At 35.3% G+C, this 21,971-nt stretch overlaps 1 protein-coding gene across 1 annotated transcript; it reads right to left on the bottom strand.

Moving 5' to 3' along the window:
- Positions 1-2,227: 2,227 nt before the first annotated feature.
- LOC144450366 (uncharacterized) lies at positions 2,228-17,129 on the bottom strand. The gene is made up of 5 exons (XM_078140969.1): positions 16,548-17,129; positions 13,756-13,853; positions 10,848-11,035; positions 9,734-9,872; positions 2,228-2,584 (listed from the first exon to the last, which is right to left on the bottom strand). Exons 1-5 carry the CDS (start codon positions 17,035-17,037, stop codon positions 2,228-2,230), a joined length of 1,272 nt encoding a protein of 423 aa, XP_077997095.1. The 5' UTR covers positions 17,038-17,129.
- Between the last annotated feature and the right edge of the window lie 4,842 nt (positions 17,130-21,971).

The following is a 21,971-nucleotide window of genomic DNA, read 5'->3' as shown; positions in this document are numbered from 1 at the left end:
ACTATGTACAACAAGGCGTGAAAACATTGACTAGGGTGTTTTGGGATTTATTAGTAACCACAATAGTATGTGATCATGTTATTTTCATAACATAAAAATCTTATGAGAACTGAATAAACTGTTAGTCATTCAAAATGATTCAGTAGCTGAAATATTAGATGTATTGTTTTGGAAATAAATGCAAACACCTCAGATCATAAAGTTACAGACTGTGTCTCTTTAAGATAGCAACAACCTCCACAGGAAAATACTCGACAAATAAGATGAATAATAGTATACATGACATGTACTTGATTATGACAAAAGGTCAAGTACCTCTCAATTGTGGGGGTCAAAGTTCAAATCAAATCACATTACATCATAACCATCATTGATTGCTAAAAGCGAAACTATTAGCATATTAAAATCTTGGATAATACCTGCATTGATCTGCATTGCTATCATTTTTTTCATTATATGATTCTCTGCATAAACATTTCTCCACAATCAATGCATACAATTCCAACACACATTATTCACTGTACAAAACTTTTAACGTATTAACCTTTACCCTTTGAACTTAGCACGAGTGATTCTAGCAGCCATATTGAAAGCAACTAGAATGTAGTGGTATAGGGAAGATATGAGGATTTAAGGTGTTGTCCTCTGAAGGTATATGCAAGCATTGCATGATGGTCTAGCTCGGTTGTCGTGTAATATGACCATCTATTTGACAATATTTGATTCTGTGGTAGACTAGTTCCAGACAGGGACAGTATTATGTAATTAAATAGAATCATCTTAATCCAAGTCTAGTCAAGGTCCCAATGAAAGGTGTCAAGTGTGTTTGAATGTCATGGTGAGCGAAGAACAAAGGATTCATGTCAGTAATAATCCATCACAAATTGACAGGCTGTCATCATCACTACTTGATACATTTGATATTTTGTCTATCGAAGGAATTTAGCACGTAATAATGATATGCAAATGCTTAACTCCTCCTCCAGTCTATTTAAACTAACATCACGTGGGGGCACAAGGATGCCATCATGTTTATATGAACGCTGTGGGAGGGGCACAGAATTATGTGCAATTATTGGGGACCTTGACTTGACTGGGATTAAGATGAAGTATTTAATATGTAATACTGTCCCTGTCTGGAACTTGACTAATTCTACCGTAAAACAAAGTGGTGTACAAATGTCTCACATAGCATGTTACCATTGTGTCAGGTTTGGTTGAAATCAGTTGGTGTATGCCAGAGAGATGAGGGTGCATGCATGAATGCACATACAGATGAAACTGAACATAATAATACCCTCCAGGTGGAGTCCAATATAATAGCACCCTCCTGTTGGAGCCCAACATAATAACACCCTCCAGGTGGAGTCCAACATAATAACACCCTCCAGGTGGAGTCCAACATAATAGCACCCTTCAGGTGGAGCCCAACATAATAGCACCCTCCTGGTGGAGTCCAACATAATAGCACCCTTCAGGTGGAGCCCAACATAATAGCACCCTTCAGGTGGAGCCCAACATAATAGTACCTTCAGGTGGAGTCCAACATAATAGCCCCCTTCAGGTGGGACCCAACATAATAGCACCCTTCAGGTGGAGCCCAACATAATAGCACCCTTCAGGTGGTGCCCAACATAATAGTACCCTTCAGGTGGAGCCCAACATAATAGCACCCTTCAGGTGGAGCCCAACATAAAAGTACCCTTCAGGTGGAGTCCAACATAATAGCACCCTTCAGGTGGAGCCCAACATAATAGCACCCTTCAGGTGTAGTCCAACATAATAGTACCCTTCAGGTGGAGCCCATTGGGGGCTAAATGTTTTACTGAACCAGAGTTAAAGTTGTGCTAAATGTGTAGAAATACATGCATTTTGTATATTACAAAGGTAAACCTTGTGCAGCATCCATTGCATTAGCTGCACCCCCCCCCCCACTCACTTCCATTTCAATTCACTCAAATAAGCCTACACTATACTCAATAATTTTAAAATTTACATTATTTCTTTAATTTGATAGAAAAACAAAACTAACTTCAGACAAATGCAGACAAAATAAGTATTTTATAAATTGTATAGTTAAATCAATTGCAGACAAGAATGCTCTATTTGCAATATCTGTCTTTTGTAAGTGAAAGTCTTAATAAGGAGTATTGTTATGTAGTAAAAGAACAGCTTTATATGCCAAGTACAAGGTCAATACTGGAACAATGTCTTTTATGTGAAAGTCTTAACAAGGAGTATTGTTATGTAGTAAAAGAACAGCTTTATATGCCAAGTACAAGGTCAATACTGGAACAATGTCAAAGTGTGTATACGGATAAATAGTTTGTCCTAACTGAACAAATTGATACAAGAAATGGGATTTTTGAAATGGTGGGTCCTCTAAAATACATTTCTTTGTCCTCTGTATCAACTGTTTCCAAACATGCCCTCTTGATAGAAGTATACCATCTGTACCACATAATGAGATACCATACATGACATAGTAATCATCAGTGATAAAACGAGCATCTTTAGCAGCTGCCATAAATTGATAAACCATCTGTGGGTAGCTACGGTCCATTTGAGTGTGATCCCTTTTATTCTGAAAGTGAGAACAGTAAAAGAGTCAACAAAATGCAAATTTTACAATGACCTTCTACCAACTATATCTCTTAGCCTGTCTCAAGCTGTGCTGAAAAAAAAAACTTTCAGCAAGTTTTTCTATTGATCACAGTGTAATCTTTCACTCCCTGATGTTTAATTATAAACAAATTTTTGATAAGACCAAGGCTGGCTTGTCACCAGATTAGATATCCCACAGTGTTGGTATCCTGAAGACTCTACTTAAAACTCCATGGGTGAAATTTACACTAATAGGGAACTTGCAAACACGCCATGTTGAATTTGCATCATGGGAAATGTGATAATAAATACTAATCAATTACTATTGCAAACACTGTTTATAAATTGTTTGTAACCACGAATGATCAATTCATAGTTACCCTGACCATTGTGGGAGGTGTTTTTATCAGTAACTCCAGATAAGGTATTACAACAACCACATTTAATCCCATAGTCCTTTGCGTCTGAGCATGCCCAGTCTGGATTGCAAGTTACATATTAAACATCAAGGAATGAAAGATTATACTGTCATCAATAGAGAACATACAGTTGGTAGAAGATTGTTGTAATAATACATGTAGATACTACATATACATGTAGATAATCCTCTCTGTTATTGAAATAGTCAAGGATAATCAAAACACTTATTTATTCAGTAAAAATACATTGATGGTATGTATCCTGGGTATGTACATGTATTACATATGTATCCATAGTTAACAACACTAAGGGATGTATTACATAGACATACTCTTGTGTGATATACATCCATAGTTAACAATACTAAGGGGTGTATTACATAGACATACTCTTGTGTGATATACATCCATAGTTAACAATACTAAGGGATGTATTACATAGACATACTCTTGTGTGATATACATCCATAGTTAACAATACTAAGGGATGTATTACATAGACATACTCATGTGTGATATACATCCATAGTTAACAATACTAAGGGGTGTATTACATAGACACACTCTTGTGTGATATACATCCATAGTTAACAACACTAAGGGATATATTACATAGACATACTCTTGTGTGATATACATCCATAGTTAACAATACTAAGGGATGTATTACATAGACATACTCTTGTGTGATATACATCCATAGTGAACAATACTAAGGGGTGTAATACATAGACATACTCTTGTGTGATATACATCCATAGTTAACAATACTAAGGGATGTATTACATAGACATACTCTAGTGTGATATACATCCATAGTTAACACTACTAAGGGATGTATTACATAGACATACTCATGTGTGATATACATCCATAGTGAACAATACTAAGGGATGTATTACATAGACATACTCTTGTGTGATATACATCCATAGTTAACAATACTAAGGGATGTATTACATAGACTTGTGTGATATACATCCATAGTTAACAATACTAAGGGATGTATTACATAGACATACTCGTGTGTGATACATATCCATAGATAACAATACTAAGGGATGTATTACATAGACATACTCTTGTGTGATATACATCCATAGTTAACAATACTAAGGAATGTATTACATAGACATACTCTTGTGTGATATACATCCATAGTTAACAATACTAAGGGGTGTATTACATAGACATACTCTTGTGTGATATACATCCATAGTTAACAATACTAAGGGGTGTATTACATAGACACACTCTTGTGTGATATACATCCATAGTTAACAATACTAAGGGATGTATTACATAGACATACTCTTGTGTGATATACATCCATAGTTAACAATACTAAGGGGTGTATTACATAGACATACTCTTGTGTGATATACATCCATAGTTAACAATGCTGAGGGATGTATTACATAGACATACTCGTGTGATATACATCCATAGTTAACAATACTAAGGGACGTATTACATAGACACACTCTTGTGATATACATCCATAGTTAACAATACTATGGGATGTATTACATAGACATACTCTTGTGTGATATACATCCATAGTTAACAATACTAAGGGGTGTATTACATAGACATACTCTTGTGTCATATACATCCATAGTTAACAATACTAAGGGATGTATTACACAGACATACTCTTGTGTGATATACATCCATAGTTAACAATACTATGGGATGTATTACATAGACATACTCTACTGTGATATACATCCATAGTTAACTATACTAAGGGGTGTATTACATAGACATACTCTTGTGTGATATACATCCATAGTTAACAATACTAAGGGATGTATTACATAGACATACTCTTGTGTCATATACATCCATAGTTAACAATACTATGGGATGTATTACATAGACATACTCTTGTGATATACATCCATAGTTAACAATACTAAGGGGTGTATTACATAGACATACTCTTGTGTGATATACATCCATAGTTAACAATACTAAGGGATGTATTACATAGACATACTCTTGTGATATACATCCATAGTTAACAATACTAAGGGATGTATTACATAGATATACTCTTGTGTGATATACATCCATAGTTAACAATACTAAGGGATGTATTACATAGACATACTCTTGTGTGATATACATCCATAGTTAACAATACTAAGGGATGTATTACATAGACATACTCTTGTGTCATATACATCCATAGTTAACAATACTATGGGATGTATTACATAGACATACTCTTGTGTCATATACATCCATAGTTAACAATACTATGGGATGTATTACATAGACATACTCTACTGTGATATACATCCATAGTTAACTATACTAAGGGGTGTATTACATAGACATACTCTTGTGTGATATACATCCATAGTTAACAATACTAAGGGATGTATTACATAGACATACTCTTGTGTCATATACATCCATAGTTAACAATACTAAGGGATGTATTACATAGACATACTCTTGTGTGATATACATCCATGGTTAACAATACTAAGGGGTGTATTACATAGACATACTCTTGTGTGATATACATCCATAGTTAACAATACTAAGGGGTGTATTACATAGACATACTCTTGTGTGATATACATCCATAGTTAACAATACTAAGGGGTGTATTACATAGACATACTCTTGTGTGATATACATCTATAGTTAACAATACTATGGGATGTATTACATAGACATACTCTTGTGTGATATACATCCATAGTTAACAATACTAAGGGATGTATTACATAGACATACTCTTGTGTGATATACATCCATAGTTAACAATACTAAGGGGTGTATTACATAGATATACTCTTGTGTGATATACATCCATAGTTAACAATACTAAGGGATGTATTACATAGACATACTCTTGTGTGATATACATCTATAGTTAACAATACTAAGGGATGTATTACATAGACATACTCTTGTGTGATATACATCCATAGTTAACAATACTAAGGGGTGTATTACATAGACATACTCTTGTGTGATATACATCTATAGTTAACAATACTAAGGGATGTATTACATAGACATACTCTTGTGTGATATACATCCATAGTTAACAATACTAAGGGATGTATTACATAGACATACTCTTGTGTGATATACATCCATAGTTAACAATACTAAGGGATGTATTACATAGACATACTCTTGTGTGATATACATCCATAGTTAACAATACTAAGGGATGTATTACATAGACATACTCTTGTGTGATATACATCCATAGTTAACAATACTAAGGGATGTATTACATAGACATACTCTTGTGTGATATACATCCATAGTTAACAATACTAAGGGGTGTATTACATATACATACTCTTGTGTGATATACATCCATAGTTAACAATACTAAGGGATGTATTACATAGACACACTCTTGTGTGATATACATCCATTGTTAACAATACTAAGGGATGTATTACAAAGACATACTATTGTGTGATATACATCCATAGTTAACAATACTAAGGGGTGTATTACATAGACATACTCTTGTGTGATATACATCCATAGTTAACAATACTAAGGGATGTATTACATAGATATACTCTTGTGTGATATACATCCATAGTTAACAATACTAAGGGGTGTATTACATAGACATACTCTTGTGTGATATACATCCATAGTTAACAATACTAAGGGATGTATTACATAGACATACTATTGTGTCATATACATCAATAGTTAACAATACTAAGGGATGTATTACATAGACATACTCTTGTGTGATATACATCCATAGTTAACAATACTATGGGATGTATTACACAGACATACTCTTGTGTGATATACATCCATAGTTAACAATACTGAAGGGTGTATTACATAGACATACTCTAGTGTGATATACATCCATAGTTAACAATACTAAGGGGTGTATTACATAGACACACTCTTGTGTGATATACATCCATAGTTAACAATACTGAGGGATATATTACATAGACATACTCTTGTGTGATATACATCCATATAGTTAACAATACTGAGGGATGTATTACATAGACATACTCTTGTGTGATATATATCCATAGTTAACTATACTAAGGGATGTATTACATGGACATACTCTTGTGTGATATATATCCATAGTTAACAATACTAAGGGGTGTATTATATAGACATACTCTTGTGTGATATATATCCATAGTTAACAATACTAAGGGGTGTATTACATAGACATACTCTTGTGTGATATATATCCATAGTTAACAATACTAAGGGGTGTATTACATAGACATACTCTTGTGTGATATACATCCATAGTTAACAATACTAAGGGATGTATTACATAGACATACTCTTGTGTGATATACATCCATAGTTAACAATACTATGGGATGTATTACATAGACATACTCTTTTGTGATATACATCCATAGTTAACAATACTAAGGGATGTATTACACAGACATACTCTTGTGTGATATACATCCATAGTTAACAATACTATGGGATGTATTACATAGACATACTCTTGTGTGATATACAAATTTACAATGTACATGTACATCCATGGTTGGCCATAAAAGGGAAATATTTTCCCTGCTAATAACTATCTCATGACATATCTTCAGATGTTTGGTTGTTATCGAAACCACATGTCAACAGTAGGTACTTTGCAAAATTGACAGCATCACCCTTTTACAGCCAATTTACCAATTTGGTTTTTATCAGTTTTATAAACTGTAAACAATCCAATGTTGATATCCTTATCATACCAAGTATTGGGTCATACATACATGTATAGAACCTCACACAATCTGCACTAAGCTGTTGACATCATTAGTGCTAGGATGACTGAGAAGTAGCCATGTACATGTACCAGACAAATAACTCAAAGCCTCATAACAGGCTTTATTATGCCACGATCCTAATCCATGGCTTTGACAAACATCCCTGTGTATATTATATGGATAGTGCATATCTGCAAATCTATGCAAAGACTGTTCACACATATCCCTGTATCAAAATTATGTATGGTACACTTAGTACACAGTTGTGCTAATCCATTACATTGAACAGCTAACTGAATGGTGGAATCAAAGCCTGTTACAGCAATGCTTACATAGCTGGTACATGGCTGTATGAAATACCTCTGTTACAGCAATGCTTACATAGCTGGTACATGGCTGTATGAAGTACCTCTGTTACAGCAATGCTAACATAGCTGGTACATGGCTGTATGAAATACCTCTGTTATAGCAATGCTTACATAGCTAATACATGTCTGTATGAAATACCTGTTACAGCAATGCTTACATAGCTGGTACATGGCTGTATGAAATACCTCTGTTATAACAATGCTTACATAGCTGGTATATGGCTGTATGAAATACCTCTGTTACAGCAATGCTAACATAGCTGGTACATGGCTGTATGAAGTACCTCTGTTACTGCAATGCTAACATAGCTGGTACATGGCTGTATGAAATACCTCTGTTATAGCAATGCTTACATAGCTGGTACATGGCTGTATGAAATACCTCTGTTACAGCAATGCTAACATAGCTGGTACATGGCTGTATGAAATACCTCTGTTATAGCAATGCTTACATAGCTGGTACATGGCTGTATGAAATACCTCTGTTACAGCAAAGCTTACATAGCTGGTACATGGCTGTATGAAGTACCTCTGTTACAGCAATGCTAACATAGCTTGTACATGGCTGTATGAAATACCTCTGTTACAGCAATGCTTACATAGCTGGTACATAGCTGTATGAAATACCTCTGTTACAGCAATACTTACATAGCTCAGCAATGCTTACATAGCTGGTACATGGCTGTATGAAATACCTCTGTTACAGCAATGATTACATAGCTGGTACATGGCTGTATGAAATACCTCTGTTACAACAATACTTACATAGCTCAGCAATGCTTACATAGCTGGTACATGGCTGTATGAAATACCTCTGTTACAGCAATGCTTACATAGCTGGTACATGGTTGTATGAAATACCTCTGTTACAGCAATGCTTACATAGCTGGTATTTGGCTGTATGAAATACCTCTGTTACAGCAATGCTTACATAGCTGGTACATGGCTGTATGAAATACCTGTTACAGCAATGCTTACATAGCTGGTACATGGCTGTATGAAATACCTCTGTTACAGCAATGCTTACATAGCTGGTATTTGGCTGTATGAAATACCTCTGTTAAAGCAATGCTTACATAGCTGGTACATGGCTGTATGAAATACCTGTTACAGCAATGCTAACATAGCTGGTACATGGCTGTATGAAATACCTCTGTTATAGCAATGCTTACATAGCTGGTACATGGCTGTATGAAATACCTGTTACAGCAATGCTAACATAGCTGGTACATGGCTGTATGAAATACCTCTGTTACAGCAAAGCTTACATAGCTGGTACATGGCTGTATGGAATACCTCTGTAACAGCAATGCTTACATAGCTGGTACATGGCTGTATGAAATACCTCTTTAACAGCAATGCTTACACATATATCTGGTACTGTGGCCATGGGAAGTACTTTTGTTACACCAATGGTCATATATGTACAAAATGTATGTATGTATGTATGTATGTATGTATGTATGTATGTATGTATGTATGTATGTAAGTACGTAGGTACATACGCACACATGCACGCAGGCATGTACTTTCATACATTCGTGTACATGTGTACATATGGGCTCATTAAAGAAAGAAAACATACCTCTGTTGTTGTTAGCACTTTACTCTCAAAACGTTTTCCCATGCCAGAAAGATAATGGTTGACTTGTACTTCCACATCACATTGTACAGATCTTTGTTCTTTGCATGTTTCAAATTGTCTTATTGTTGCCCCCCTCAATCTAAAAAATAAAATAAAGAGGCCATCGTAAGACATTTTTCTCATAATTATTAAAATTTAATTTTTATTGTGATTAAATAGAAAATACAAACAATATACATGTAGGTAAATTTAAGAACACATTTACAAAAGTTTACAGCAAACCATGAAACTTCATTTTTGACATACAATAGCTGTGATAGGAAACACACGTCTTCAGACTCTGAGATGTTTATCAAAGGTGAGACTGGAGGGGTTGTCCTAAACAAGGAACGGTGTTAATTTTATGAGCTTGTGTGACATTGCAATTGTGTGACCATTCCTATCTTATATCAAACAACCATTATAAAATAAATAGTGCCAATGGCATTGCAGCACAACTGTACAGTTTTTAATAATGTTTACCCACATGGTGAGCCATGCTAGGTATAGGTGTTCATAAATGATTATTCAGTTGCCTATCCAACCATGTTGTTATCTTTACCATATACAGATCATTTTGATGTTGCTATGGGAATTTGCTTGTTGCTAGACTTATTTAAATTGGCATACATTTGTTTATTCACTTAGCTATAAATCCCTGTTGTTGTTCAAAGCAAAATGATTGCATCACACACATACATACACACTATACAAACACACACACACACACACACACACAGGCATACAGACAGAATGACAGACACACAGTCTGACAGAATGACAGACAGACAGACAGACAGACAGACAGACAAACTGACTGACAGACAGACAGACAGACAGACAGACAGACAGACAGACAGACAGACAGACAGACAGACAGACATACAAAATGTAGACACTGACAATGACTATAGCACTACTGAACTTTATAATGTACATTGATGTCCAACAAGTAAAATGTCAAAGTAATTTTGTACAAAAAAAAAATTGTTTTAATTTTGTTTTTGGTGAACACTTTGACCTTTACGATGTGACCAACAGACAGTGTAAACTCTATTATATGTGACTTTCTTACCTTATGATGTAATCACGATGTTGTAACATCTCATATTCATTTGTGTACAAATGATTGACAACATTATCCATCAATTCATCTAAGCTCAGTTCTAGTAATTTGTTAGTTGTGTTGATCTCTAGCCAGGAGATAAATATATTTTCAATACCCAGTAGGATCTTGGGAGGTACATGTACTCCTTCAATATTCTATAAAGAGATATTGACAAAATTATAAACTTAAGATACAACTGAATTCTATCAACCATACTGTAACAGCAATGTCATAACTTGAGATACAACTGAATTCTATCAACCATACTGTAACAGCAATGTCATAACTTGAGATACAACTGAATTTTATCAACCATACTGTAACAGCAATGTCATAACTTGAGATACAACTGAATTCTATCAACCATACTGTAACAGCAAAGTCATAACTTGAGATACAACTGAATTCTACCAACCATACTGTAACAGCAATGTCATAACTTGAGATACAACTGAATTCTATCAACCATACTGTAACAGCAATGTCATAACTTGAGATACAACTGAATTCTATCAACAATACTGTAACAGCAGTCATAACTTGAGATACAACTGAATTCTATCAACCATACTGTAACAGCAATATCATAACTTGAGATACAACTGAATTCTACCAACCATACTGTAACGGCAATGTCATAACTTGAGATACAACTGAATTCTACAAACCATACTGTAACAGCAATATCATAACTTGAGATACAACTGAATTCTATCAACCATACTGTAACAGCAATGTCATAACTTGAGATACAACTGAATTCTATCAACCATACTGTAACAGCAATGTCATAACTTGATATACAACTGAATTCTATCAACCATACTGTAACAGCAATGTCATAACTTGAGATACAACTGAATTCTATCAACCATACTGTAACAGCAATGTCATAACTTGAGATACAACTGAATTCTATCAACAATACTGTAACAGCAGTCATAACTTGAGATACAACTGAATTCTATCAACCATACTGTAACAGCAATATCATAACTTGAGATACAACTGAATTCTACCAACCATACTGTAACAGCAATGTCATAACTTGAGATACAACTGAATTCTACCAACCATACTGTAACAGCAATATCATAACTTGAGATACAACTGAATTCTATCAACCATACTGTAACAGCAATGTCATTACTTGAGATACAACTGAATTCTATCAACAATACTCAACACTCAACATTCACAATTGAAACAAAGAGAACCACCAATTACAATATTGTTGTCTTTTCGAACAGAGTGTTCTGAAGTACATTACCAGTATGTTTTAACACTAGCATACATGTACATATAGTGTACAGATAGCAGACACAGTGTTGACACTAGCATACATGTACATACATGTACATATAGTGTACAGATAGCAGACACAGTGTTAACACTAGCATACATGTACATATATTGTACAGATAGCAGACACAGTGTTAACACTAGCATACATACATGTACATATAGTGTACAGATAGCAGACACAGTGTTAACACTAGCATACATACATGTACATATAGTGCACAGATAGCAGACACAGTGTTAACACTAGCATACATGTACAGATAGTGTACAGATAGCAGACAGTGTTAACACTAGCATACATGTACATATAGTGTACAGATAGCAGACAGTGTTAACACTAGCATACATGTACATATAGTGTACAGATAGCAGACACAGTGTTAACACTAGCATACATGTACAGATAGTGTACAGATAGCAGACACAGTGTTAACACTAGCATACATGTACATATAGTGTACAGATAGCAGACACAGTGTTAACACTAGCATACATGTACAGATAGTGTACAGATAGCAGACACAGTGTTAACACTAGCATACATACATGTACATATAGTGTACAGATAGCAGACACAGTGTTAACACTAGCATACATGTACAGATAGTGTACAGATAGCAGACACAGTGTTAACACTAGCATACATACATGTATACATGTAGTGTACAGATAGCAGACACAGTGTTAACACTAGCTTACATGTACATATAGTGTACAGATAGAAGACACAGTGTTAACACTAGCATACATGTACAGATAGTGTACAGATAGCAGACACAGTGTTAACACTAGCATACATGTACATATAGTGTACAGATAGCAGACACAGTGTTAACACTAGCATACATGTACATATAGTGTACAGATAGCAGACACAGTGTTAACACTAGCATACATGTACATATAGTGTACAGATAGCAGACACAGTGTTAACACTAGCATACATGTACAGATAGTGTACAGATAGCAGACACAGTGTTAACACTAGCATACATGTACATGTAGTGTACAGATAGCAGACACAGTGTTAACACTAGCTTACATGTACATATAGTGTACAGATAGCAGACACAGTGTTAACACTAGCATACATGTACATATAGTGTACAGATAGCAGACACAGTGTTAACACTAGCATACATGTACATATAGTGTACAGATAGCAGACACAGTGTTAACACTAGCATACATGTACATATAGTGTACAGATAGCAGACACAGTGTTAACACTAGCATACATGTACATATAGTGTACAGATAGCAGACACAGTGTTAACACTAGCATACATGTACATATAGTGTACAGATAGCAGACACAGTGTTAACACTAGCATACATGTACATGTAGTGTACAGATAGCAGACACAGTGTTAACACTAGCTTACATGTACATATAGTGTACAGATAGAAGACACAGTGTTAACACTTCTGTCACCAGCACTACTGAACCTACACTTGAAAAAAATCAGACCAACTTTTAACAATTTGTTTAATATTCTTTTTGCTAGCAATTGGAATTTTGAAAATTTGAACCATAAATCAATTTTACTCAAAGACTTGATGTACTTACCATGATAATCTCACTCAACTTTTCATTGGACAAAATTTCTAATGGGACAAGCTGAGTGGACTCCCAAACTATCTCCGCAATTCTACACATATATGACTCTGTAAGGAGAATGAAATTGAAGTAGACATTATCATAAATATAATGTGTGTAGGTCACATGAAATGACCTTACATGTACATTTGTATATCTTATGACATAATTCAGGTTGAGTACATTACAATGTGTAAGTAATCATCAGGTGAAGTTTAAACCTGCATACTACATTCTATATTCTAATAATAGGGAACTTGAAAACCTGCCATGTTGAATGTTGCACCGTGGGAAATGTAATAATAAATACTAGTGAATTGGTATTATAAACAATGCTGTTACATTTGTTTGCAACCACGAATGATCAATTCATAGTTACCCTGACCATTGTGTGAGGTTTATTTTATCAGTAGCTCCAGATTAGGTATTACAATAACCACAGATAATCCCATAGTCCTTTGCATCTGAGCATGCTCAGTCTGGATTGCAAGTTCCCTATTTGAGCACTAGTATTTGAACGACAGCAGGTTTTCAAATACTTAACAGCTGGAAAACTAAGTTCTGATTACCATGTATGTTATACAAGTTTAAATACACATAACAGAAATACACCCATCTCACCATCCAATCATCATCTTGGGTCAAAGGTCACGCTGGGGAAAATGTCATGAATTTCAATCTAACATAGCAGCGCAGTCAATGTACACCTAGCAATCATCACAACCTTTTTTTTTTTACAATTGATGGGGGTGTTTACTGACTTCAATACACTGTGTTTCAGCAGTAGGTTATTTTTAGTGGTCTTAGGTTTAGTTCACACTCTCATCCAGCATACATGTACATTATTTTTGAAATTTATAGATTTTACAGAAATTTCCCAGTGATTTTAAATCAATGTTCATGACCTGATTTTGTCTGCTTAAAATGTCAGGTGATTAGGTATACTGTACACCTACTTTCTACACAAAAAACTGACTATGCAAAACCCGTCCATCAAAAATAAAAATTCATTGGATAGAATTGTTCCAATTAGCTCCAAAATAATTGGTATACCACAGAGAAACTTGTCACATTTTTAAAGCCAACAGGTGTTCAGGAAAGCTCATTCAATTTTATTATGTAAAGTTCACGTTGTATCTTCAGAGTTTGTTTGTAAACAAAACAAACAAACAAGAGGTGACATACATGTACACATCTGCCATTTGTTTTGAGCTTTCCCAAGTTTACTTCCGTGAAGAAAACAAATCTGTTGTAAAATAAACCTCTCGTAAAACAACCTTGTTGGCTAAAAGAAAGATAGAATACAGCATGCTTTATGCTTCATAGATATAAAAGGGGGCAAATTGAACAGAAATTTTTATCAACTTTCAAAACATACCAATCACGATAAAATAACTGTCATATACATGTAGTTTACACTATGGTTTAATTTAGAGCTGACGGTTGGAAAGTTTGTGATTTGTCATAATGGATATAAAAGGGAGCAAATTCAAATTGAACAGAATTTCAGATCAACTTTAAAAGGTACCATTCAGTACATAATAAATGTCATGGGCTAGGATTTAAATAAGTCACATTAAGTGTATGTCTGACGGTTGGAAAGTTTGTCACAAGTTTCAAAATATAATACCATTTTCTATATAGTTTAATTATTAGATCACATGGTTCTTTGTGTACAAGTAATGACTGGAAATTTTGTTGCAGTGGAAATAATTTCACATTGTTATGCACGACAGAATTTCCGGCCAATTTTGACGCATGCGCATATCATAGAACAGGAAACTTTGGCGCAGTGGAAACGTCGGTGCACGACACCGACCGACTTTGCAACATGGTAGAGTGTGACAATAGACATAGCGAGAGGTTTACATGTATATCTACAATGTAATTATATTACTAGAAGTTACGTCAGTAGATTTTCTGGTTTGAGGATTTTTCTCTTGGATTGATGACTGATACTCTAGGACAGGACCCCAGACAAATTTCTATTTAGATTAATGGTAAGTCGGCCAGTGCAAGCTCTTACACTGGCTTCTGACAGGACAGCTCACTTGTTTCCACTCCAGCCGAGGCTAGACAGTAGAACCGATCGCATGCATGCCTTTACCTTAGTAGGAAATGATTTGTACAAATATGCGATTAACTTCCATTTGCTTTCAAAATTTCTTTCATCATTACCCATAAAATATTGTCTCATTGAGAAAATCATCCTCTGCCAATTCGCAGAGTTAACTATCAGTATCACGGCAGACTACAATATTCGTAGATGGACAGTGAACATCAAAATTTGGACACATACCAACCATGCATTATCACTCATTTTAGACGTGCTAGTTCAATGTGTAGACCAATCAGATGTCTCGATTTGTGCCATCAATATACTGGTATAATATAATCATGAGTACAACATTCTATACATTTCAATGTCAACAGTTGTCATGAATCACTAAATTGTTCAACTATTGAATAATGTAGTTGTTATTTCCCATGATGCAATAGCTCATAACAAAGATGCACAAGATCAACTTGATGTTTCTCTGAAATCGCAAATAATTGTAGGTGAGGTAAAATTATGAAATGACTCTCCAGAATGCAGAGTTTATGAAAATTCCTAGAGTGGTGTTCCCCTTTAATAAATACTAACAGACATACATATATTGATTTTGGGAATATCCCATTGTATCAATACTAACATTACATGTAATTTGTGAATAAATGGGGACAAAAGAGGAAAAGTTACCAACACTGGAACATAGTCTTACCTTCAAGTTCTTTCCGTATTTCGTTCTTCACAGCCTCGCTTACAGTTACAGTACTAACTTCAGATTCGTTGATGATTGGTGGTGTCAATTTGCCAGGTTCCAACAACCATTGCATAACACGCTCAATACAAATCTTCAGGATAAGCAGCTTGTCGCTGATTTTGTTTCTCTCGTCACAAAATTTGCCAGGGTCTAAGTTGGGGAAGCTAGCAGGATACCAATGTAATCTGTCCGGTTGTCGTTCTGTCCATGCCGAGCGACCGGCTCGATGCATACGGCGATCTGTACAGTTGTCAGAACTATACGTACCACTACTAGTACTAGCGGAACTAGAGCCGTGGGAACGAGTTGGATGTGCAGGTTCTGGAGACGACTCTGAAGAATAGCGTCGCTTCCGTTGACGTTTAGTAGTGGTAGTAGTAGGGAGTAAACGTTTGGGGAAAAAACCTTTGAACTTCCTGAGATTGGCGTCTTCTCTGTTATCTCCCATGATGGTTCAGAGTCGTGCGGCAGGGTAAGTCTTTCCCACCCCCAGGTAAGTCCAGTGACTCGTGCGTCGCATGCACAGTAAGTGATCAGAGCAGAGGGTTTGTTGACTTCATACACTTGACAAACGCATTTGAGCATGCGCGATGCAAACCCGGAAGTGCTCGATATGTTTCGCATCAAAGTACGGTACATATTGTTGGAGCACAGGGTACCCAGGAACCGTGTGACAAACAAAACAAAACAAAACAAAACAAATGAATAAACAAACAAACAAACAAACAAATAAATAAATAAATAAATAATTAAATAAACTATCAAATAAATGACAAATGAACAAGCAAACGAACGACAAGTATAGGGACAAATAAAATAATTAAATAAACCAGCAAATAAACAGATACTCATCGGGGTATACTAGATATGTTTTTTTGTACCATGTCACATTGTGTTTTTGTATAGTGATGGTACAAAAAAACATATCTAGTATACCCCCATGAGTATCTGTTTATTTGCTGGTTTATTTAATTATTTTATTTGTCCCTATACTTGTCGTTCGTTTGCTTGTTCATTTGTCATTTATTTGATAGTTTATTTATTTATTTATCTGTCTGTCTGTCTGTCTGTCTGTCTGTTTGTTTGTTTGTTTGTTTGTTTGTTTGTTTGTTTGTTTGTTTGTTTGTTTGTTTGTTTGTTTGTTTGTTTGTTTGTTTGTTTGTTTATTCATTTATTTATTTATTTATTTGTTTGTTTGTTTGTTTGTTTGTTTGTTTGTTTGTTTGTTTGTGTGTTTGTGTGTTTCTTTGTTTTGTTTTGTTTTGTTTTGTTTTGTTTTGTTTTGTTTGTCACACGGTTCCTGGGTGCCCTGTAGTTGGATTGGCTCAATAGCTTCATCTCAAATAAATAGCGGCTTTTGGCTATTTACCAAAATAGCTTGATTCGACCTTGATTTGAGCTAAATAGCGGCCATTGGCTATTTATTAGAAAATAGCTTCATCTCAAAAATAGCTTGATTCGAGATAAATAGCGACTGTTAGCTATTTCTTTGGTTGCCAAAATAGCTTGATCTCAAGGTAAATAGCAGCTACTGGGCATTGTCAAACTGGAAATATGGTATAAATATATCCCTAGGCAGCTATTCAAGCTAATAGCCATTACTACCCGACTGCCAGCTAACAACCCCAAGAGTCTACAGGGCCTGGCTATTAAGATATTCAAGCTATTAGCCATTGATAGCCGCTATTAGCGCTAGCCATCAATAGCCAGCTAATAGCCAGCTACCAGCTAACAACCCCCATCACTCTCCGATACATGGCTATGCAGCTATTCAAGCTATTAGCCATTAATAGCCGGCTAATAGCCGACTACGAGCTACCGACCCCATAACTATCTGAACGTTCTTAGAGTCTATGCTATTATCCATTAATAGCCAGCTAATAGCCGATTACCAGCTACCGACCCCATTACTATCTGACCATTCTTAAAGTCTACGCTATTAGCCATTTCTAGCCATTCAAAACACATTTCACCATGTACCACATAATCACACATTCCCATGTTTATTTTCACATAGACCTTTACATTTCATGTTCATCATGTATCACATAATCACACATTCTCATGCATATTTTCAAGACCGATCTTTAAATTTCCTGTTTTATTTTTTAATAACATGACGAGCATCACAATGCATATTTAAAGACTGCAACTTCCAAACAACATTTCTTAAGAAACATCATATGGTTACTAAACGAAAACAGTACCATATATTTGGAAATGCCAAATCACATTATTTCAACCTTAAACAGTCCATAGTGATCGCACTATTGTCTTTCTTTACTCGTTCACTTATTATCATTATTGATCAGGTGTTAAGGTGTTCAGAACAAACTGTTCGCTGTAAACGTATGCTTAAATTTGGACGACAAAAAGTCACTGACCCCCCTATCTGTAAAAAAAAAACAAAAAAAAAACAGGCTGACCCCCCCCCCCCTTCTATCACTTAATTCTTAAACATGACCCCCATATATATATGTATATATATATACATATAATTATATACAATCTCCCGGTATTCCGAATGAGCGCTACGTCATTGAGGACGAATGTTTCCCCTTATGTCGGTCTATAGGCTCGGAGGGATACAGACATAGGGGAATTGTGAGTCCCAGATGACCTAGCACGAATGAGAAATACCGGGAGATTATTTATTATACACATAGACCCACTATTTTTTTTCTATTATTCAATTCAATTCAATAGAACTTTATTCATCCCAGACATGGGCAATTAAAGGTGTGGCTCAAATACAATACATCAATATATCAAAAAATACAAACAAATATACAAAACAATATATACAGAGACACAGAACCATACTAAGACAATCATCATCACTCAAAAAGTTTACGAATCATTCATAAGCCGCACAGCGGTGGGAATAAATGACAACTTGCGCCGGTTTGACCTGCAAGCCGGGCATCTAAAACGACGACCAGAGGGAAGTATGTCGAACTCTGTAGATAAAACATGATTACTAGATAAAACAATTGAGCGGCGCGCGGGCTTTCCTAACTACTTGATGATTATAAAATGAAGACAGATTTCTCTGGGGCATTCCAGTTAATTTTGAGCTAAGAGACACAATTCTATCAAGTGAACTTTTGTCTTTGACTGTCAGATTTTGAAACCAGCAAATGAACGAAAATGAAATAACGCTCTCAATGTAAGTTTTATAAAAAGGGGATAAGATTTCTCTATCAACCATAAATGAACGCAATTTCCTTAAAAGATACAGTCGCTGCTGACCTATCTTCAAGATAGCATCGGTGTTTAAATCCCATTTCAATTTGTTATCAAATATTGAACCAAGGTAAGTGTACTTGGAAACAATTTCAACCTGTTGACCGTGAACTATGGTTGTCGAAGGGTTGCGTTCTTGCCTCCTGAAGTCGATTATCATAACCTTAGTTTTAGACTATGTAACTTAAACTAGGTGGTAATAAGCTATGCTACAATCTTTGCTGAGATTTGAAACTTGGCATAGTAGCAAATTCAGTAGCATCACACAGTGTGCCCTCTAAGCCAATTTGACGCACCACAGACGCACTGAGTACATTGCAAAAAGATGTAAAAAGTGTAAAAAAGTTCCTTATTGTACGTACAATAACAAACATTTCACACTTTTTGCATCTTTTTTGAAGTATAACTTGGTATATGTTATTTCACATTATTTTTTCAAGTAGAAAAACATAGTGAATCTGTTTCATCAAATAAAAATCCAAAGTAAATACCAAATTCTCATCCATATGGCCACTTTAAGTATTTAACAACATCAACAAGGAATGAAATATTCTGTCTTAAAACCTCTCTTTAACAGATTTGGTTATCAGCAAGATTGTAGCGGAAGTATGTAAATCAACAGCTGGTGTAGTAATGAGTGACCTCACTGTACAAAACTTGGAAGACATAATTATGGTAAGATAAATACTTGGTAATACCACCTTTACAGGCTGTTTAGTGGAGGTGAAGAAGATTTTTGATAGAAACATTCGAAGTGGAAGAAATAATTTGGTAAGGAAACTGAATATTTGCTAACCCTATACAGTCAGTTTACATTGTGTTGATTTATCAGAAGATGAAGACACATACAAATGTTGAACATGACGGATTGCTGTGTTGAAAACATGATATTTCTGGCGGGCACATTAGGAAACCACTCTGCTAAGAGACTGATATTCAAACCCCACCTGTCTTATCTTATCTTAAAATTAATCCAATTCATATATACTCAGACAAATTAACCTTATGATAATATGCATATCAGTCCATTCCCCTTTCATGGCCAAAACAAATCTCTTCTTATGTCAACAGTGCTCAAACTGAAGTTAGAGCCATAGACCCCTACACTCATGTAGGGTCTATGGTTAGAGCTAGGAGTTGATTTAGGATGTTTAAAACTCTATGTCAACACAATAATCTGTAAGCTGTGATTACATTGTGTACATTAACAACATTTGTAGTCCATTAATTAGCCCCATCAAACCCTGATAACTGCTTGGAAAGTGCCGTTTCCATTTTGGTATGCATGATGGTCACATTTCTGGATTTTCAGCAATTCCACTGTGTAACCGTCATGCATACAGAACTGAAAACGCCACCTTTTCATGCAATGTAAGTATGGACAAGATTCAAATGACAATGCACACTGGAAAGTCGAGAATTAAGATTGTTGGGCAACTGGATAAACATTTTAAAAAATTAAGACGAGAATGCTTATGCTGTATACTACTAAGAGACCAAGAAGGGTGTATTAGTTGAGAAACAGATTTGAAAATTGGAATAATTACATGTAGTTGCTCAGCAACTAAGAGACAGTCCTTATCAACAGAGATGGGAGTCAAAATAGAACAAGAAGGTTGACTTCACGGTACCTACAATAGCTTTTTACCTCATACTAGGGGGTCAAAATAGAACAAGAAGGTTGACTTCTCGGTACATACAATAGCTTTTTACCTCATACTAGGGAGTCAAAATAGAACAAAAAGGTCGACTTATTCTCGGGTCTGTCTATAGTAATGCATCAGAAGTGCATGGGGTGGAAGATATGGTGTCAACCAAGAAATCAAATGTTTGTTATTTTTACACTGTGTGAAATGTTCCATATCCAGCAGAATCCAGTGGTATCTAACATGCTGGATTCTAGCGGTATCTAGCAGAATCTAGTGAGAATCCATTGATATCCAGTGTTGAGGTATCCAACACTGTTATCCATAATGGATTCTTCGAGAATCCACCATGACCCCTATCTGTTCACAATCCATTGTTTTATCATGCTGGATTCCATAATGTTATGCATGGCGGGAGGGAACAGGTCATGAACTCGACAGAAACATGTTTTATTCATGAACAGATTAAACATTATTACTCTACATTCTA

The sequence above is a fragment of the Glandiceps talaboti genome, chromosome 19 (assembly GCF_964340395.1).
Source record: "Glandiceps talaboti chromosome 19, keGlaTala1.1, whole genome shotgun sequence".
NCBI lineage: Eukaryota > Metazoa > Hemichordata > Enteropneusta > Spengelidae > Glandiceps > Glandiceps talaboti.
This window is presented reverse-complemented; position numbering and strand designations above follow the sequence as displayed.

What these genes read in the sequence shown, in the direction of transcription:
- LOC144450366 (XM_078140969.1), bottom strand. Translation starts at nt 17,037, where the DNA reads ATGGGAGATAACAGAGAAGACGCCAATCTCAGGAAGTTCAAAGGTTTT. An exon ending in CATCGTGATTACATCATAAG is followed by an intron (nt 9,873 to 10,847) that starts GTAAGAAAGTCA and finishes TTTATTTTTTAG; the next exon opens with ATTGAGGGGGGCAACAATAA. An exon ending in AAGTGCTAACAACAACAGAG is followed by an intron (nt 2,585 to 9,733) that starts GTATGTTTTCTT and finishes TCTCACTTTCAG; the next exon opens with AATAAAAGGGATCACACTCA.